The following is a 22,116-nucleotide window of genomic DNA, read 5'->3' on the forward strand; positions in this document are numbered from 1 at the left end:
TCCCCACAATTGTCAAGCTGTTTTTCTGTGAAATGTTTACCATCACAGGGGGATCGTTCATGCTTTTCTCCAACCACGTAATCAGCTGCAGCTAAAGTAAGGAAAAAAGAGCAGCGTGGAGTGTGACCCATAGGATGTGCAAGTACATCTCTATGAAATTAGAATTATATGATGTATAAGCAACTAATTTTCTATTTTAAAAGTTATTAGCATAAATCTACTGTAAATAGCCTTTTCTAAACAGACAGAAGAATTATTCTTCATATTTTTACAGACTAAGATAAAAAAAAAAAAAGGTAAAGTATAGATGTATTAGCTGAAATTCTGCCCACCCCCTCCCCACACCCCCCCCCCCCCCCCAAAATCCTAGAATTTAAGAATTCATCTTAAATTAATCATGCAATGTGGACCACACTCAAATAGGTGAAAGTATCAGTATTGTCTTGAACTCAATCTAATTTCTCTACAAGCCCTACAAGCACTGCATTCCCACTAGTGTACAAGTTTTCTTGACAAACACGTGAACCCATATGCCTCTGATTTCCCACAGTGTTTTGAGGTTCGGGAGTTTAACAACTTTTCATGAGGAACAGAAGTGTATGCAACTGTAAGGGGCATGAAGTATGTGAGCAAACTTGAGTCAGGGACATGTCCAGATAGATGAATTTTAGCCTGAATCTCCAGGCTAGCGAAGTCACAGCTCCACCTGTTGAGCTAAAGCAAATCATCCACCCATAACAGTTAGCAACATAGGGTTTTTTCTCTCTCCTTTTTTTTTTTTTCTCTCTTTTTTGACATGCAGGGATCAACAACACAGTTCTATTTGACTAAAGCAAAACATAAATGTTGAGAGACAAACCATTTAGCCATTATTCTAACCATAGCCACTGAGCTATTCTGCCAGAGTACAAAAGGACTTGGATGTAAACAGTTTCATGGCAGGCCAAAGACAGGATCCTAGTTTTCTTGATAAATTTACTAAAGCATACCACAATGAATGAAACATTGTTAGAAATGAAAGAATATAGAAGCTCTTCAGCTCCTTCTGACTTCACAGAAGTCTGCACTGACCAAATACAATGGATATCACTAGCAGAATATCTACAGCATTCTAGACGTACATAGATATTCATTCATATTTCTTAAAATCCTTATTTCTTTCTTCTATGCTATTTATAAATAGCCACTGCAAACAAAGAAACTCCAACTATAATGTAACAAAATATCATTCCCAACCACCTCATAAAAATGGAAATCAAGAAAAGGACACTTTTATGACCAGAGTATTCAATGGCAAAGTTCTCTCAAGTCTGAACAGAGCAGTAAACATGTGGTATTTTTATGGAAGAAAATATAGTTTTGTGAGGTTTTTTTAATAATATGATTGTCAATTCAACTATATTTTTTTCTGAAAGGGGAAAAAAAACTGCAATAATCTGCAAAAACAGATATCAATAGCAGTTAGACTTCAAATCTAGAGCACAGATATAATACTGCATATAGGACACACATGGCTTCCTCAGATATGCCACCATTTGCATATCTTTGTAATTTTAGAAAACAGTAAGTGGTGCTTGAACACTCCAAAAACACATTTACCAAAAGGACAAATGAATAATCTACTTGAAAAGCCTACTTTGGAGTTCATTTCAAAGATAAAGATGTTTTCCAGACTATTTATACAGAAGTTTAATTAGTAGAATGAATAAGTTGTATCTCATTATTTCTAAAATTCAGAACTAAGTAGAAAAAAAAATATTATTCAAAAATAATGTATAATTTTTATTATCAAATAACTTGCTACCCAGTAATTATTGTGAAAAAATAATAAAGGAAATATTTTTAGAGTAAGGGATGATAGGTAGTGTAATGTTTGCCTATAAGCACAATTCTGTAGTAGATTCAAAGTAGACCAGATGTAAATTATTACAACGTAGGATTTATAAAAACGTAAATGCATGATCTTTTCTGGCACAAAAGTAAAAAATATATCCTTAAAACAGAAAATTTAAAAAAATAAAAACAAAAGCAAAAACCTTATGCATTCACTTCCTTATTATTCTTGTTCAGTAAAACACTGAAGCCCATGTAAAGCAATTCTCCTTTCTTCATTTAAACTTATGTTTTACAAAAAGCAGTCACAAAACACTGGCATCTACTCTAAAGTGTCTGATGCAACCCCACAATTTCAGAATATTCCATTCATTGTTTGGAAAAGAAGCAGTTGCACCTCCTCTAACCTACTTAGTCACACATTTCCATATTCATTACGCTACATATATATATAATATTCATTCCATATACATTACGCTGAAAGACTGAACCATATCATTACAATCTGCTAACCCACCCAATAACTTTTTCAAGGCTTACATTCTGCTCAGGTTAGCAAATATTAAGCGCATTAAAGATACAAACATATGCCACATTCTGATACCTTTATGATTCTGTGGAATAATGTATTATTACAGTGACTGGTACTATCTGAGCCAGCAGAGCTACTCGCAGAGTAGACATCAAGAGAAGAGTATTATTACTTGATTAACTGTAAAGAAGATGAAAACACAGCAGCTGATTCACACAGAGCACTGTTTTCTCAAAGGCCAGATGATGTTGTTACTTACTCGCACCAAGTGACCACTCACTGAAATGGCTTCACTGAGTTAAGAATATCCATTGTGCACACAACTACCAAAAATCCTATTCATTTATTTTTATAATTCAGATATAAGTAGATAATGTTACTAAAGGGTCTTATTCTTGTACTTCTGTTTGCAATATGTATTACTCTACCATTTACTGCAAGCAGTCCAATGAAGACAATTGAACTGTTTGTGAAAGCACATATAAGAAATAGGTAGATATATAAAATTATGTGTACTGTTGAGGCAATATATATCACAAATGAAGGCAGCAGGATGGAGTCCGTCTTTATTAGTGGTCAAGGCTTTTATATTTATTGTGCACATTTTTGATGTCTCATCCCTGTATTCATACTCCTGCTTATTTTTCTGCTTTTTGAAGACCCATTAACTTAGCAATTGTCATCCATAAATCTACAAAATTATTGCTATGTTTTACCTAGCACTGTTGCCAAAAAAATCTTCTCAATGTGCAAAACATTTCCAGAGTAAGCCTTAAGAAAACACCCTGTATGCAATGCAGAGTAGCTGCAGTAAGTGACAACAGAAATTACTCTAAATTAGAGTCAAATTACCAAGTAACATTCTGATTTTAAACAGACCAATATTTTACAATATTACTATTGACTGTGCAACAACTGTGAGGGCACAGCTTTAATATTATTTTTATTTTAAGTCTGTATCTTCTTCTGAAAGCCTTCAAATGCTATGGATGAGATTGCAAATATAATAAAAGCAGTCCATTAATTTTATATAAGTAATTTCATGTACCTGAAGGCCTATGACAACACTTCTTGACAAAATAGCTTAACAGAAGAATTTTTCTTCTAAAGTTCAATCAAGAATGGCTTATAAAAATATTATGGTACAGGTGGTCTGAACTTTCCATAACAGAAATTCCATTAGTAACAATTTTTGAAGTGCTGTCAATTATGCTTTCAATTTGAAGAGGCACCTGAATAATGACAATCAATCCTCAGCAATAGAAATGATATACTTAATCTTGAACAGGAGACAGAATCTATACTCCTACTGAGTCTGCTGATCCCAGGGACCCCGTCCCGGCAATCATCTAATTTTAAGGAAATGTACAAAGAAATAGCATAGATATATTTTACTTAGTACCTTTTCAAATGTTTGGCAAAAAGGAGAATGATTAAAAGCACACACAAAAAGAAACAACTGGGATGTACATACAAAGAAACAACTGGGCTGTATGCAAAAGAAACAACCAGGCTCTTCATTCTTTAGATTTATTTTCAGTAAATGAGCCTGGATTAGAAAATGAGATTTGAGGAAAATAGGGCACTAGTATCATTATCATTTGGTAGCCAGTCAGAAAGCAAAGTGAGCCTCAATTCTTCCCTTTCCACAAACTTCAGACATGGAAAAAGCATGTTATCTTTCCATGCATTGATGCACTGGTCAATCTGTCATCTAAATGATGAAACAGCTAACAGAAGGGGTGATACCCCAGAGGACATCAGCAAAACCAACATGTGAATGGACAAGACAGAGACCAACTAGCAAGCAAATCCTTTTAAAGCAGACACAAGGGACAAGAAGGAAATATTACTGAACTGCCCCTTGGAGAGGTAGAGACAGGGAATCTGGAGAGATAGATGCAGCATGCAAGGCAGATGAACGTTCCTGAGACATTTGTCACTAGGTGTACCGCAAGACACTGACATTAATGAGGGTGGCATTTGGAAGATAAAAGCAATATCTCTGAAGCAGGCAATACAGTTTCCAGGCACCACTCATGGGGACACGGTGTAAACAAAACAGACTGGAAAATGATCACATCTAGCAGAAGTACCCCAGTCACTACCGATATTCCTGGGAGAATATGGATCAAGAATAAATGGCTTAGAGTTTTGTCTGTGGGGCTGATGGAGATTGTGGGTTGTTTATCCTTGTAGCCCAGTCAATTCCTATCACATTTCTTTATTGAAAGGCTCTCCATCAGTCATCCACTTATACCTTCCTTGTCAACTGTCGGTGTTTCATTGACAAGTGCTTTTCAGGCAGTAGACCTCTAGAGGACAGCTCTGTCAATAGTGAGTGGGAATTTACAGGAATGGAGGATCTTGTGTGTGATTACCTCCTCTTGAAAGCAAGTAGGGAGCTGGAGTATACCCGAGCCCTGGCTGTCTGAACAAAAGTAAGTGGGGTAAGCCGATCTGGCTGTCCCTTGTGGCTGTCTCAGAATACCACTGCCCTGAAAGTGATGTCAACTCTTGACTATGCAAGAGAACTTTTTCAACTACAACCCAGAAGGTGGGAATCATCAGTAATTATTAATCATTTATTGCTCTCACACTTCATTGTCAGTCATGTCCCATAGCCCATTTTGATTCTGATGCTTACAGATGTCCCTGATCTTCCCCAAAAAGAAGAGGATCCAGTGCTATGGGATGACATGAAGCAAACCCAAGCATCACAGAACAACTTTCCCAAACCCAGAGGCATAATTCTGGGGGTCTTTGATAATTAAATGCAAGATGTCATCCCTACTCCCCAACCCACTCAAGTATTACCCCTCTAATCAGCGTATCCCAAGAAAATAAAGAGGCTGTTTCACCATTAAAAGAAAGCATGTCAACAGCAACAGTAAATACATTGACCTTCCTATCCACCCATCCACTTCTTCCTTCAGGAAAAGTGATGCAGGCAACAAAACCCCAAGTCCAGAGTGGGTTTCGATTATGGTCTGTGCAGCTCTGGCTCGAAATACTGACTGTTTCGGAACGGGGTGTCTATGACGGAGGAGTTTCCATGGACCGGCTTGCTCCCCGGCTGCGCACAGCGAGCGGTGCCAGCGGGGCTCCGCGGCTGGAGGGAAGAGGGGCGGCTCCGAGCGCTGTCCGCGGTGCTGGCTCCGCTACCTGCCGGCCCCGAAGCTCTCCAAGGTGCTGAGCGGACCACGGAGCCCGTGCGGCTGGAGGCGGCGAAAAGGTGCGCCAGCCCCCGGAGGAGACTGGGCGAGGCGAGGCAGCAACAGAGCAGAGCACTGCAAGTCAGCCTTGCCTCCATTCTGCTCCCTTCACAGCCTTCCCCAACTTGAAACGTCCAGACTCTCTTACAGAGAGAAAACAAAAAGAAAACCACTTTTTTAAAAAAAATCAGCTGGGCTAATCGTGCACCAAAGAAAGTTTTGCATGCGGATCCAATAACAAACAAGAGGAAGGAAACAAAAATTAACTCTATACTGGATAAGGATAAGCTCTTTCTTTTTTCTTTTTAGTGTTGCATGCAGGCAGCTCAGATCCACGTGTAAAGATGCCCGTGTTCCCATCCTGTTGCAGAGTGCCAAGAACCTCCCGGCTGCCCTTCAGAACCTTCTCTTTCTCTCTCCATCTTGGGCTGTGGTAGAATAAAACTGACTGAATTCCTCCTTTAATCACAAACAAGTGCATCAAGGCAGATTCTGGGAAAAGAAACTGTTACTAAGCAGCGACCGGTGTCGTAGTAGTTAAAGTAGAAAAGCCTCTCACAAAGTCAATTCTTATGTAGATGAGGCGACATAAGAGCTTTTCTCTCTCTTAGCGGGCTTAGTGAATTTCTAATTTGCCCAAAGAAGCCCTAGAGGAATGAGGAAGAAAGGGCGGGAATATTGGGACTGCCAGTCATAATAAATATTGGCATGCTCTGGATTGTCGCCTAGAAATACACTGAAAATGAGATCCAACATCATTGTCTCAGCCGAGTTATTTCTCTTGACCTTCGGTTTTGTCCACCCAGGGTGAACAAACTTCCCAAAATTGGCATCACCCCTTCACTCTGCAAGACGCACTACTTCAGTCTCTCTAGGTCACAGAAAGACAAAGTGAATGAGAGGCAGTTTCCCCACCAAAGGAAGGACACTCTCAGAAGTTTAAGATACAGCCAGAAAAACGTAGGGTTAAACAATAAACTAGGAAAAGTGCAGTTCTGGGGAACAGAGAGCAGTTTCCACTGCATTGAGAACCCGCCAATATATATCATATCAATAAAAAGGAGCTCTTCGAAAGCTTGCATAGTAATTGAGATTGGAGATCTTTTTTGATATGGGTTGGCATTTCCTCATATCAATCTGACAGAGCCAACTCAGGAAATTGCTGGTAATATTCATCTGGGGAGCAGTTTCATTAAACGTAATTCATTCGACTTTCACAATAAATTGAGTGACATCCTTACAGCAGAACCTTTTTATCCTTGATGAAGTGCTTGCCAGCCTTTGGTTTTCCACTTTATTGTCACATTCCTTAAAGCAGAATCGTCAACATGTCAATCTGCTGCATGAAAAAAATGCTAAAGCTGTATTTACAAAGCACCCAGGAGGTGGTTTAATGCTGACTTATAAGAAGAGCGAGTTGAGAGTTAAACTATCTGATAAATCACAGCATAACTTCATCCAAGCCCAATTGAGAGAACAGAAGCCAATCCTAGAGAGGGAAGGATGGCTCACACATTCATTTTCTCCAAGTGCTGGCTATTCCGAGCAATTGGTTTCTTAACCTGCTTCACCGCACTTTCCAAGACGACTGGGAAATTGGCTTTTTGTTAATTAAAATGGCGGTTTAGGGATGCAAGGATGTATTAAAGGGCTTAAAATGGATACCTCTAAGTGCCAACCTGGAAGTTTTGGTTATTCAAGGGGGAGGGGATACTGGATTCTGTTCAGGTGCCTCCCTGAAAGGTGAAATCTACTCAGAGCTGCCTTCTACAGTGATGAAAACAGCATGTGCTAAGCATCAGGAAGACCCCTCCCTAAGCTCCTCCGGACGGTCCTTGTGGTTGGGAATGAAGGAAGCGTGCAAAAAAAAACAAAGTAAAAAAATGCATCACTGTATTGCCTAACAGAAAACTAGAGCACTAGAGTTAACTTCACCAGGTGCAACTGATTCGAGACCCATTTCTACTCCCGTGCACCATCTTCCGAAAGGGTAACTATTTCCCCTACGCCACTGTGAATGCGTCCCGAACTCCTTTAGAAAAGGGGAGCGGGATTGTCTCGGGAACATGTCAGCTCCTCAGCACAAAAAGCCACTGATCTTCCCCAGCCCCCGCCAAGCGCTCTCCCCCCCTCCACACCTCGGACGTCAAATTGAAAAAATGCAAGGAATCTCTTGTTTGGAAGAAATAAGCAGTATAATAAAAAAGCAGTAGCCGAACGCTTTCAGCACTGAATGCCTCTGAGAAAATACTGTGAGTGGTGATTATAACAGGACAATACCTTCCCTCTCTTTTGTTTTTTGTTTTATCTTCGCAGCCTGTAGTGCTGTTGTTTTTTTGGTGTTGTTTTTTTTCCCCTTTCACATCAAAGTAGGACGCGATCAGCAACTATCTTAAAAAATGGGGAAGAAAAAATGAAATCAACTTATCTTCGCAGCACGTGATATCTCTCCACGTTCTCCATAGCTTTCATTAACCGGGGTGAAATGACCGCAAACAGTGCGACACAGAGGGAAATTAAATGTACACAAACTGCGGAGCCGCCAACCCCCTGTTTACCCCCTCAGCAAACACCGCACCGAGTGTGCCACCGCTGAGAACAATTGGAAACTGCTCATCTTCGCGACATTTTTTGCAGGAGAGCCCCGCTCAGCTGTCGGAAGGCCTCCGAACGGTGTGGAACGGACCTCGAAATCCCACCGACAAGGGAGGAGGTTAGCAGGCTTTTTGCAGATACCTCTGCCAACGTCGCCCTGTAAAACACTGCGCCCAGGAGAAGCTCCCCTGCGAAGCATCCTCCTCGCAGCCCACGTCGGGGGTGCGTGTGGAGGTGGGGGGAATCATCCCGTGATTTGCCTTTGCTCCGTTTAAGTGCTGCAAGGAGGAAAATCTCCCTGCCAGACAACGCTTGTGTTGAGCCTAATTGACAAATCCGCCGCTCCGGGCAGGGAGCAAGCAGAGAGCAGGGTGATCCCATCAGAAGGGATGCGAGCTGCTGCTCCTTCCTCGCACGGGATTGGAGGCTGTCCCCGACGTGGGGCAGGAGAGCCGGGATTGCGGCTGGGCCCGCAGGCAGCGGGCGGTGCGGGATGTCGCGCTGCGGGCGGAGGGCAGGGCTGGTGCTGGCCGCTGCCGACAACCCGCCGGGCCCCGCTCGCACCGAGGGGCTCCGTGCAGCCTGTGGGAACGGTCTGCCTCGGCCTTTTGGCCCTTTACGGAGCTGGCCCGCCGAGAAACAAGTGGTTGGAAGCTTTGCCGGCTTTGCCAGCAGCTCTGCTGTGCGTTTTGTAGTCGCTTCTGCAGCATGTTGCTTGTACCCCGGGAAGAAGAAAGTAAGAAAGAAGGAAATAAAGGCGGGGAAAGACAGCCTGGAGTTTTATTTTGCTGTGGTGTCAGGCAGAAAATTCACTGTCAGCTAAGTAGGAATTAAACGAGAATGTTTCAATGAAAGGAAGAGTGTAGGACCTCGGTGTCCTTATGCACAGACAGAAATGAAACCCAAAAAGAAGGAAAAAAAAAGTCTCCAGTCTCCGAGCGGGTTTTTCTCTCTAAATATTTGCACGCTTCCTCAATGACAGTTTTGAGCTCGGCGCAGCACTGAGAGCTGAGAAAACATTACTCATTAGAATACCACCGAGATGCTTCAGAAAGGACAGCGAGGTGTCTCTGGGTAAATCCTTCCGACTGTGGCATTTTGAACACTTTGTGCAGCTCTCTAAACCTGAGAGAACAAAATAACTGCGGCCCGTGGAGATTAACTCCTAATTCTACCGCATAAATACAGAGCCACTCGGTTAGGCCAAAGGCAGCGAGCTTCCCGTGCAAAACAAACGTAGTATTTGCACTACAACGCACAGCTCAGAACAAGGAGAAAACTCATGTCTCGCACAGGCTACTTAATGTTCTTATCAATAAGCATAATACAGCCAAGCATCTCCATCCCAGCGAAATTCCCACTCATTGCGGTCAGCCGTGACCTCTATAAATCCCAAGCAATAAGGCAGAATGGCATAAGGCTCTATTAAAAGGAGGGAGGGAAAGCAGAAGCACCTCTCTATCTGTTTTGTTTTGGTTGTGGTTTTTTTGGTGTTTTTTTTTTCCGTAAGATTTCATTAGGAAAAGGTTGAACTGTGGAAGAAGAGCAGAGCGGTTCACCCGGTCGGGGGGGTCATACAGCAGCAGTGCTGTAATGGGGAGGCTCGGGGCGTTAGCTGAACGCCGCCGGATTCGGGAGGGGGGGACGGCTGTCCTCTCGCCCACAGACAGTCCTGCCACAAACTCGGTGGGAAGCCGTTTGAGTCGTCATTTCGTTTCCCCTTCCTAACAGGTTGGGCACCGGCAATCTTAATTCCGAACTGAGTCCAAGAAGAGAGACAGAGGGAGAGCACCGAGCGCTGCTGCTTGGCGCTTCCACTCGATCACTTTAACACTGCGAGGGCCCAACGCAAACTTTCCGACTGACTCCTGAATGCAGACAGAGGGGAGAGGGGCCGGCATCGCCGAGCGGGTTCCGACCGAGGGAGGGAGAGGAGCCGGTGGGACGGGGAAACACTCCGCACCCCTCCGGGCTTTCTTGCCGAAGAGCGCACCCTCTCCCCTTGGCTTCCTTTTATTCCCGATTTTTTTTTCCCCTTATTCTCATTGTTTCAAAGGAAACTGACTAACTAAATAAATAAAAAATAATCTCCTTTGCTCAGTGATGCCAACCAAGGAAAAAAAAAAAAAAAAAAAAGCAAAAAAAGAAGCATTCAGGTAATGAAGTCTGTAACTAAACGGTAATTGAATCAGCATAATTTGCACACTGAATGGTTTTCAAATGCTCCCAGTTTACAATTAAAGGAGAATTAATGCGCTTGTTGTTCAGACTGCGGCACATCAGAATAAATCCAGCGCTGTTGTTGTAATGAGTCGAGAGCAGTTTAACTGCCAGCAAACACATTTAAAATTTAACACGACGTATCGATCTCGCTCCGGTTCTTTGATGGATCGTTCCCGGCTCTCCCCACCCCTCCGACACACAACGCGACCGGCGGGAGGCGACGCCCGGGGGTGGGGGGCGGCGGGAGGGCGCGGGACGGGCGCGGTCCCCGGAGCTGCGCGGCCGCGGGAGAAGAGCGCGCACGGACCCGCCGAGCCCCGCACCCGTCCGCGATTGGCTGCCCCGCGTCGGCCGCGCTGCCCCGCAGCTCCCCCATGCGGCGCTGGAGCATCAAGGCAGGCAGACGCGGAACGGGGAGCGCCGCCGCCCCCGCCCCCGCCGCCCCGCAGCCTCCGCCGGAGCCGCGGCCGGAGCCTCCCGCGCTCGGGAGTCGGGGCGCTTCGACGGCTGCTGCTGGCCGAGGAGCTCTTCCTTCCCCTCCGCCCCAGGGATGAGCTACCGCCCGGCGTTCGCCCGCTGAAAGCACCGCAGGCGGCGGCGCGGGCTGCAGGGAGCAGCCTGCCTGGTTTTGTTCCTTGCGATTGCGGAGGGAGCGAAGTGTGCGCTAACCGAGATAACGCCTCTGTGTACCCGCGTTCCCCCGGGAATCCTAAAGGAGGTTCGCCACGGAACTCGGCGGCGCTTCACGCGGGTGCACTCGCTGTGCCGGCAACGGGGCCGCACGGCAACGGGGCACGAAGTTGCTCCGATCCCGAGCCCGAACGCAGCCCCGCAGGCACTTGGCGCCCCGGCCCGGAGGTGGCACCGGGACACCGCGCACGCTGCCCCCCGGCGGCGCGGCCCTTCCCCGGGGACGAGAAGTTCCCTCCGCCCGCAGACCCCCGCGCCCCTCTGGCCCGGCCCGGCCCGACCGCGGGCTGCCGGCAGCTGCCGTGAGTTTGTTGGTTCTCCGGCGCTCCCCTCTGCCGGCCCGTGCACTCACCAAGTAGAGGGTGGGCTGCAGCAGGAGGACCGCGCACCAGTACACAGCCTGCATCCTCGCCGCTCAAACTTCCCCAGCGCTGCCTTCGCTGCCTCTTTGTTCCTCGCAGAACATAGATCCACCTGACATCCACTTTACGGAACAAGCGGAGCTCTCACCAGCCTAGACAAAAATGAAATTATAGACCTCATGACCACAAGACAACGTTAGGCTCGAGACAAGGGGGGATGAGAGGTGTGTAGGAAAGGGGGGGTGAGGGTGGGGGGGGAGAAGAAGGAGATGGGGTGTGTGGATGGGGGTGGAGGGAACGGAAAACGATTAAAATCGAGTTAATCCGGCGGCAGAGCGGACTGGCCACCCGGTCCGGGCTGGCTGCGGAGCGCCCGGCGGCAGCTCTCCCCGTGTCAGAGCCGGGCTGGGGAGCCCCGTGGTGCGGCTGGGACGGCCCGGGGGTGCCACCGCCAGCCCTGCGCGCCCGCTCTCGGCGGGGGCCGGCATAGCGGACAAGGGCAGGAGGTGCGAGGAGCGGGGCTCCTGCCGCTCCCCGGGGCGAATAGCTTCGTCGCCGGGCCCCTAAGGCAGCTCCGCGACTCCCCCCGCGCCCCCAAGCGCCCACCTCCCTCCTCTCGCCTCTCCGTGCCTCGCTCCGTGTCGGGGACGCGCTCCGGAGCGCCCCGACGGGAGCTGCCCCCCAGCCCCGGCCCCAGCCCTCCTCCGGCCCCGCGCCCCGCGGGGGGGGGCCGCGGCGGGGATACGTACGGCGTGGGGGATCCGACGGCTCCGCGGGGCGCTCCATGGGCGAGCCTAGAGGGGCCGAGCGCCGCGGCGCAGCCCCCCGCCCCTGCGCATCTCCTCGCCGCGCTCCGCACCGGGCTGTCCCGCGGCCGCTGGGCATCCGGCGCAGGCACTGGCTGGGCGGCCGGCGGGCTCTCCCCCCCCTCCGCCTCCCCTTCTCCGCACACAGTCGCGCACGGCTCCGCCGAGCAGGAGGACACTTACGGGAGGAGGGAGCTGCCCCGGCTGCCCGCTCGCTTTCGGCGGGGGGCGCGGGCAGGAGCGGCGGCAGCGGCGCTCCGGGGCGTCCAGGGCGATTTGTCTCTATTAGAAATGACTTATTGGCGAGGGAGCGGCGAGCGCCAGCTATTTAACTTCAGATAAAATCTATCTGCAAAGACCTTGGCCGATCATCTTAAAATAAAGCGCCGGAGCCGAGCGCTGTCCGAGCCTCACTGCTTGGGGAGAGAGAAAGAGCGGCGGAGGGGGGAGGAGGGGGGGGCTGGCTCGGCGGAGGGGGAAGGGAGGAGGGAGGAAGGGGAGTTCAGCGGCGTCCCATCCTCTCCTCTGCGCGGGGTGATGAAGCAGAGCCCTCCCCGAGCGAGCCGTGCGCTGCCTGCCGCGCCCGCGTTGCCCGCCGCGCTGCCTCCCTGCCCGGCGCCTGCGGAGCTCCTCGGCCTCTTCTCTTTCCCTTCAGTTTTTCCGCTTCCCGCGGGGGTGTCCCGTGCAGCCGCGGCGCCGCTCAGCCCGCAGATCGAGCTGGGTGAAGGCTGCGGGAGCCGAGCTCCGGGATTAAAGAGACGCTTTTCCCCCGCCGGCAGAAACCTGTGGCTGGGCAGCCCCTCGGAGCGAGGCTGGAAGGCGCATCCCTGCCCGGTGCTGCGGCGAATCCCGCCGGCTGTCACGCAAGGAGAAAGGTCTCATCGACCTTGCTTTCCTTCTTCTTCACAAGTCCTCCGGGTTCTTTTCCTGCCCTCTTCCACACACTCCCCCCACTCCCCCCTCCCCATCCCGCGTCTTACCAATGTGACATTGGGACAGGGTGAAGGGGAGGACACCAACAGCACAGGGCAGCCTTCCCAGATCCCCAGCCACGATAGCAAAGCTCAGATTTATCACCTCCCAAAGGGGAACCAAGAAGCAAGCCAGCACACTGCACAGAGCGAGGAACAGGAGGGAGGGAGGACTTCAGCTGTCCTGCCAAATCCTTGCTTCTCTCAGAGCATGTCCTTGTACTTAGCATTTGCAATCTGAGGCTTGAGGACCGATCTGTTTTAATCTCGGGCCCTGGGTTTGGAACACTAACATAACAGAGGAGTGGGCAAGGTGGTGAATCCCCTCTGGAAGAGCAGCACGGTAGTTTCCTCCATGGCCATTCCAGACACCTGGAAGATGGACACTTCCATATGGCTCCAGCACCATCCCTCTGTCAGACGTGGGACACTCACGTCATGGCTTTGAACAGAAGCTTGCAGTCTGCAAGGAATCATGCTGTCATCCTGCCCCTCAGACAGCCCCTGCAATACCGTGTGGGCTCCAGAAGCCTGGGGACTTCATGTTTCAAAGGGGTAACAAATCAAAAATCACAGCTGACTTATCCTTAATGCCAGCTGCCTCCTTCCTATCTTTTCCACTCCTATTTTCTCAGAAGTTGAGAGGCTTTGTCTGCATTTAGTACACAGTCTATAGACAGAAAGAGAAATGGTCCTCTCTTAGTACAGAACAAACTTGCCATCAGCTGAGTGGAGCCCACGGATGATGTACGCTTTGGTTCCTCACAAGATGCAGCTGTTATGTATGTAGTCCCAGCATGGTTACTCTTAACTTAGATATGAAACTGCCAGTTTCATGCAGAGCAGTAGGAGCAAATGCAAGGTCTGACTGATTGCCAGGGGCACGTTGCTGAGGAACATATAGCTTCCTCCTCCAAGAAGGAACTATCCTTCCCACAGCCTGCCCAGCTTGATTCAGCCTCTCCAAGATTGGATCATTAACGTCTTCAAGTCAGAGGTGGTATGGAAGTAGTCATTGGAGAGGAATTCTTCCTTTGGCTGGACAAATTAAGGTCTCCTCAGTCTTTCTCACCAAATCCTCGTATCTCCATTAGGCGAGTTCTGCAGTGAAACCATTGGAATCTAAGCGTGGCTCCTCTTTATTTCAGCCCACTGAAATCCCCTCCCCCTCAGCGAGGTGTACTGCAAACAAGCCTGTATGTTGTCTACCTGAGGCATCAGAGGAATCTTGAGGTAAAGGTCTTAAGAGGGAGCAAACCTATGTCCTAACAGGCAGGGACTGACCAAAGCCTTCACTGAGGGCGTTCTCACTTCATCTGACCTCCCAATCTGAGCTTCCTAACTACAGAGAAAATAAGCTTTCCTTCCAAAAGGCCATCTGGGCCACTTCCTTCCATTGTGATTTGAGAAGAAAGAAGCAAGGATGATCTCTTTGGGTTGGTCTTTTCTGATAAAAACTAACAACAACAAAAAATCAGAAACAGGGTTCCAAAGGATTCCAGCTGTGAACACATGATACTTTTTCAAAGGGAATGGCACTGCTTATCTGACATTTAGGATTTTTCAACATAGACATTTGACTTTTATCTGATTCTGTAATATTGGCAGAAGAGCTTAAGTGAAATATTAGATTTTTAAAAGTTAATTTTAATTCTAACCATTTGGATACTGCGTGCAATCCTAGCAACCAGCTCCCCAGCAAGGTGGTGTCAGCTGGTGAGGTTTTAAAGAATCACAAATTCTGGGTTTACTAATGGACTTTTAAAAAGTCCAATTAGACTTTAAAATGCAATTGGACTACTTTTAAAGCATTGAAATATATTCTGACCTTTAGGTAGCTTCCCTGTTATTGCGAAGAAAGCTTCCCTTCTTGCAGAACTGAAAGGGTCACAAGCAGAAAATCCGAAGACAATGGCAAGTGATTAATAATTGCTGGAGGTTCCAACAGAAGATGGGCACATGATTTAATTGCTTGAGGCACTAGAAGAACACACAGTGCTGTAATGATAAATATCAAATGACTGGGCTAAACCTGCTGTGCGATGTAGCTAAACCACCTGCACATTATACATGAAATAAAAGCAGTAAGTAGATCTGAATCTCATGCAATACTATTTATAGAAACTAAGTGTCATCTTTGGGAAATAATCCTTAATATGTGTATATATGTATATATATATAAAAGAAAGTAAAGCAAAGAAGCCATGAGGGGCTGGAGTACTGAGTGCTGAGGCAAACCTTAGAAGTTGAAAATGTTACACAGCTCAAACCACCGTTTTTCAGTCTGCCCTCAACCCATTTTTTCTCATGCTGTTTCACTGTTATAACCAACGCCTGGGTCAAGAATTTTGGTTTGATTAGCACTGATAGAAGCTTTGTCCCATCACTTTAAAGGATACACTTAATTGTTGATGACAACTGTCTTTAAATAAATAAAAAAAATCAGCCCATGCTGTGAGCAAATATCATCTCATCTGTATGCACACTGAAGTACCATTGAATTCAACTGGAGTCGCATATACACAACAGTGACAGATTATGGCCTCCACAGCTTTTCTATATTTGTAACTATACAGTATATGGGCCAGATGCCTCATATCACTCATGTAAATAATCTTACTGAAATGTTCTTCATGCTGCCAACAATTCATTCATCAGACCTTTGCTTCTTTTCCCTTCCCCTCTTCACTATTTCAATAGATTTTCTTTGGTTTCAAGGAAATCTTCATATTCAGAGTAATTTTATGGCTGGTATAAATACTACAAACAGAGTCCTTTGTCACGTTTTATTTCCGTTCTTTCAAGGTCATAATATGACTGTATATTCTATTCATACACCTAAATACAAGGAATATCTCTATGAGACTTTTATTGCATTGATTTCTGCCTACTTATAAAGACATACCACAAAGTGATGCTACTCTGTGTTCCATATGGAAAAATGCAGAAATATTCCAATCACTTTAACAGAAACACCTTGAATTCATGATGTTCTTAATTATTTCTCCTGTCACTATGTCAGGAGGAATCATGGAACGCTGGAGTGAGATGTGGCATGCAGCATCAATGACTAAAAGGTAATGTACTAACAGTAGTGTCTGGATTGCTCAGTGCTTCTGTGATATAAATGTGAGCAAGCCTACAGGCTTCACTGGGCTTATTACAGGTGACACTGCGTGCACACTCAGGATTTTTCCCAAAATACTTGAGATGAGGTGAGACATAAACTATTGTCTATAAGAATAAAAGTTACAGCCAAATTTATCTATCGGTTCATTAATAACACATTTAAATCCACAGGGGAAAAAATATTTATCTGAAGATCATAAATACAATAAATAAAGAAAGCTTTCTAATCTTCTTTGTATAGAGAGCTGCTTTTCTAACACTATATGTATAATAGAGATTTCTATTTGCGTTCCATGTTTATTTCATTCATTAAATCTTGACAATTTCTACAATAGCAATACAGGAAATGGAGTTTTAATAATAACCATAAGAAAAAAAGAGAAAAAAAATAATCATTTAAAGTATTGGAATGAGTCTATACTGAGCAAAGAGTTCCAATATCCACAAAATACCACAAGTTGGGTGATTTTCCTAGAGACATAATTAAATATCAAAAGTTCTGTTGGACTAAGTGAATTCCTAATTAAAATCCAATCATTGGAATATTTCATGATGGCCACTCTAGGGATTATCAGCTGATAGCAATAATTGTTGAAATCATAAAACCTGATAGCAGAAGTTTTATTAAAATCTTTCTGCATCTGTTTTTAATTGCACAATAATGCAACTTATATAATGTCAACTGAAAAGCTTTATGCAGGAGGGTGAAAACATGAGAGAGTTAAATTGCCTTAAAGTAGAAATTGATGGAGGAAAATGCCTTTGAGGCTGTCAGTCTTTGCTTTCTGCGTGCTGGTAATGGATAAAGTGAGGAAGATGCTGAAGGTTCTTGGACTTCCTGAAGTGCCAGAGGAAGGATGGACATTTGCAGCTGAGGGCACTGTCATAGCAGTGGTTCTTGGGAGATCACAGCTTTTCAAGGCTTGTCCAGAAAGTGCTTTGTACAAACTCAGAGCATCTGGGGCAGAATTCCACTCCATAGAGAAAGGCAAAATTTCTCCCTGAGAGCAGGGTAGGACATTGCAGTTCTATATCACACATGCCTGAAGTAGGAATAAACTCCATGACACAGCATTGCTGTCACTGAAGGAAGATCTCCTCTTGTCTTTTGTTCTGCTGTTTTTTCTCAGTCACACTCTAGAAGTGCCAGGTTACCAGTCTCAAAGAGAGCATTTACCTGTTACTCTACAGAGCTTAGAAGATGAGCAGGGCAGGATGCCAGGTTGTCCCCTCAATAAGTCTCTGACTCCGGAGTCCTTCCTCACATCACTCCCTCCCTTGAGCTTTGTGCCAAGACCATGACAGCATGCCCAACATGCAGCATCTGGTGCAGCGCTGGCTCTTCTGCTCCAGGCTCACTTCTTTACAGTTCCTCTGCACTGCAATAAAGAGCCTCACAGTCCTGTAGACTTCAGGTCTTCACAGATGGTGAATGACTAGAATTGTTGATGCTCAAAAGAAACCTTCTTCTCTTCTAAGGACACATCTGATAAAAGGGCAGATTATATCAGTTAGAACAGCCTGAGAGCTGAGCTCAGATATGGGACTCTTCATGCCAAATACTGCTGCCACTGACAGTAGCTAAGATGAAGTGGGCTCATGGGTGAGTTTTCAATGAGACATGTGCAGTTCTAAGCATTTTCAGACAGTTTTTACTTTGCAGAGTTTGTAAACTACCTCCCACACTGATTTTTTCTGGGAACTCATCATCTGCAGAACCAGAGCGAGGATGATATTTTATCTTCCCTAATGACCCAGCTTCATATAGTTGGTCTTGCAAGGCAAAGTGAGCTATCAGGAAACAACTCAGGAGTTTTTACTTTTCATGTTTTATACACCTACGTTCAGTCTATCGGTCTGCTTTTCTTCAGAGAAATGAAAGTTTAGAGGCAGAGTTAAGCCCTTGTGAGAATTTTTGTTTAGATACCTCTTGCAGTGACAAGAATTTCTAAAGACAGGTTTTGTCTCAGCCTTCATCTAGGAGATGATTTCACACAGCAAGATGTTAAGGCCAGCAAGGGCTAGCCTTAAATCAGACAAGGCTGTATGCACTTAAGGATCAAGATCGTACCTTGTATCTACCATTATTAGGTCTAAAAAGATCCTAACACAGTTTTTGTTTTGATTATTTAGAGGGGTTCTCTGAGTCACACTCATTATCTTCTTCGTTCCTTTTATTTTATTTTTATTTTTTTTCTTGGACTTCATTGTGGTTTTGTGTCTTTCATATGTTCATAGATATGAAGGACAGCCTTCAGCCAGGCATCCACTCACGTTGCTACTTTACTCAACTTAGAATCAGGTCTAACAGTTTTTATATTTAGGGAATATAAAAGAAATGCGAGATTATGGGAAGGGGTTATGTCTTTTGCAAAACTGTATGCAAATGTGTCAACTTTCACATTGTAACAAGCATAAAATAATCAAATGCTTTTGCTGATCTGAACCTACTTTTGCTATGAGAAAAATGCAAGATGTTTCGGACAGAATGTTGTCAAATCTTTGTTAGAAATGGACAAATCTTGGAAGAACTTTTGCCTTTGATGAAAACCTGAAATAGGCTTTCCTCTTTGCTTTGCAAGGGGAAAGAAAGCTTCAGGCAACATATCAAAGAAATTACAGAGGAAATGAAATTCCTACTTTTGCATGCAGTTACTGCTGAGGTATGAATACTTGGCTGCAAAAAGAGGGACAGCTGACAGGATCACCAGTATTAATGAATACACGTTTAAACACAAAGGCGTGTTGATTTGTCGAGTTACTTTGTTGTGCTGATGCAATGGCTGTACTGCACACAGATGCATTTCTATTTTACTCTGGAGAAAACTTCACTAAAAATTATTGGGATGTGAAGCCAAAAATCAGACCAAAGAGAAATAACCAATTCCCATGGTTTACATCATTTAATGTGAAAAATCCTGCTTTCCCTGTCAAAGATTTATGAGGGAAGAGGGGTGGGGGGGCTGGGGGGGGAATGTTAATTACAGTGGATTATTACAATCTTCCAGTGCCACCTTGTGGCTTAGCATAAGACTGCAAAATGCACCCAACTTCAAACTTCGCACTCACCAAGCATTAACACCCAATTACTCATGTAGAAATTTATAAATTAAGATAACAAGTTGAGAGTGTTTTATCTTATGTACTGAAATACATTTTGCTCTACTCATGAACAAAAATCCATCTTTTGCTGGTACAGATTTCCACCTATCATTCTTGATGCCAACATTCAGATGTTACTCAAACAGGCTCCAAAGATTGTGGTAGACAGACTCTGAGGGAGGTTTTCTCACATGTGAGAACTTCTTTAGCATTGCTCCATGACTATTCCATGTGATTTAATACCAAGGATATACTTTCAAGGGTGGATAGTGATAGAATAAGGGGGAATGGTTTTAAACAAGGTAGGTTTAAACACACTCACAGAGAGTGGTGATGCACTGGAACAGGATGCCCAAGAGGGCTGTGGATGCCCCATACCTGGAGACATTCAAGACCAGGCTGGATGTGGCCCTGGGCAGTGTGGTCTGGTGGTTGGTGACCCTGCCCATAGCATGGGGGCTGAAACTGGATGATCACTGTGGTCCTTTTCAACCCAAGACATTCCATGATTCTATGATCCTATGAAACCGCTGTTTCTACTTCACTGTGATGCATGCATCTATTTCAGTGCTTTTCTGTTTCCACTGTGAAGACTTTTCTTTTCTAAATCCATAAGGATTTTCCTTACTGCAATCTGATGCTCATTCTTAAAGCAATGGGATCATGGTTCCTGAGCAGAGCCCTTAGATGTGTCCATAATACAAAGCCCTTGCACAAGTATCTCTTAGTGATAAGGGATTTTTACCAACAGCCAAGTGGGCTTCTTAAACACAGAAATGAAGAAATCTACATCATCCATAATCAAAATTGGTCAATTTCAGAGACTCATATCCAGATGGACATTTAAATGGGAAAAGTGTATCTTCAAGGAGAGGCACACAAGACAAAGGGCTGTCAGCAGCAATGACAGTGAATCCAGAAATAGGCGCAAACTAGCTCATGCTCAGACTGATGCTGTACAATCCATTTCATGGACAGGACAGTCCAGTTCCCAGTCTGACTCACCATCCCACGTCCTAAAAAGCTGCCATTTTCAGCTAAGCAAGCTGAAGCCATTTGAAGCAATGGCAAAGACATTTAGAGGACATAAATTAAACTGAGGGGAATCTCGTTGCTTGTTGTTCAGCAGCATGGAAGTCCAAGCAACTCACAAAAGACAACTGTATGAAAATAATCCCCAGGTTGCTAAAGCAGAATTGTCCATTAGCATCAAAATAATTCCTGGATAATTATGTCTAAAATTATCTTCCAGTGCCAGTCAGGTATTATGTAAAAGGTCTTAAAATGGGATTCCTGATTTGAAGAATCAACCATTTAACCTACTGTCAGAGCCATCTTTTACTTTTCAGTCTATACTCCATGTAGATCTATGCTGACAAATCTGTTGCTTCATGTCATCTGTCAATAGTATATATTACGCTGTTTTCAAAGAAGCTGAGCTTATGTGTTGTACCTCTCATAAGATAATAGGATCATAAAACATAATTGTAAGAAGCACATTTTTGGAAGATTCATCTTCTTGTTGAGGGCAGAAGATGCGTCTGTGATTTTATATTCACACATAGATTTAAGGAGACAATCAGATGCTGACAGAAGCCTGATTTAAACAGCAATGTTAAAGCAAGGTGGCCATGATCACTCCAGCTCCTCAGTTAAATTGAGCCTTGCAAATCTCATTTTGTCTTTACAGATCTGGAGGACAGTCTCAATATGAATGACTACAGTATTCCTGGCCAAACACATGCTAACCAACAAGTCATCTTTGTGCACAGCCGAATTTGGATTTGCTATTTTCACAGGTTTTTATACCTCTAGATTCAGATATACACTATAAAATTATTCTGCAGTAGCAGCAGACTATTTAGAATTAAATCTGCTTTTCTTAGCTGTCTAGTTTCAAACACTGAAGGAGTAAATTTGGGTTTCAGAGGTCAGAATTACAGAGTCAATATCTCCCTATTTTTAAGGGGCATTGCATTTAAATGTGTGTGGTTGTGGGAGGAATTGTGTAATTTAATTAGGCTTTAACTTCAACTAAATTTGAGACATCGCCAGCATGGCAGAGTGTACTCATGTAAAACAGATGTATGGAGTTCAGCTTTAGGAGTTGTTCAATCTAAGCCCTTGTTGACTAAAATTTAGTAAATCCTGGAGCTTGGTAGTTTAAATTCTGACTTTGAATTGCTTCCACACATTTAACAGTCTTCAACTGAATCAAGTATAAAGCTGGTTTAAGAAAGTGATAAATAGGTATCTGTTTGCTTACTGTTTGAGTGCTGGGTACTGCAAAGATTAATTACCCTTAATTAACTATCTCCTTTGTAGAAGCTTGGAGCAAAGTATCTAATGAGAGCAGAAGGAAAGCAGAAGCTGCTTGATTCACTTAATGCACAGGTATCATCTGTACAATTATCTGCCCTCTGAGCAGATGGGGTGCACTCAGGGCAAACACGATTCTGGCCCTGATAAATGCGTCACATTGAAGGAACCTGGAGTGACAGAATAGCACTACTCACAGACACATCCTAGCACAGTCTCAGCTGTGTGCAACCAAAGAGAAAGTAAGTTTTGTCTAAGGGTAGCATCCACCCAAAGAGGACTGAACATCTCCAGTAAAAGGGCTCCCTGAGCAATAGGATATTTAGGATGTCTATATAT

At 45.0% G+C, this 22,116-nt stretch overlaps 1 protein-coding gene across 4 annotated transcripts in view; it reads right to left on the reverse strand.

Moving 5' to 3' along the window:
* NXPH1 (neurexophilin 1) overlaps positions 1-13,594 on the reverse strand; it is a 133,705-nt gene extending 120,111 nt beyond the window's left edge. Inside the window, exons 1-2 of one of the 4 annotated variants that reach the window (XM_015853663.3) lie at positions 13,237-13,594; positions 11,441-11,602 (exon numbers count right to left, since the gene is read on the reverse strand). In XM_015853663.3, the coding sequence (XP_015709149.1) occupies positions 11,441-11,494 (54 nt within the window). In that variant the 5' untranslated portion in view covers positions 11,495-11,602; positions 13,237-13,594. Of the gene's footprint in view, positions 1-11,440; positions 11,603-12,056; positions 12,163-12,199; positions 13,186-13,236 lie in introns of those variants that run through there. The other 3 variants (XM_015853662.3, XM_015853661.3, XM_032443160.2) reach the window with 3 other exon arrangements.
* Between the last annotated feature and the right edge of the window lie 8,522 nt (positions 13,595-22,116).

The sequence above is a fragment of the Coturnix japonica genome, chromosome 2 (genome assembly GCF_054131305.1).
Source record: "Coturnix japonica strain WE chromosome 2, WE-NBRP24, whole genome shotgun sequence".
NCBI lineage: Eukaryota > Metazoa > Chordata > Aves > Galliformes > Phasianidae > Coturnix > Coturnix japonica.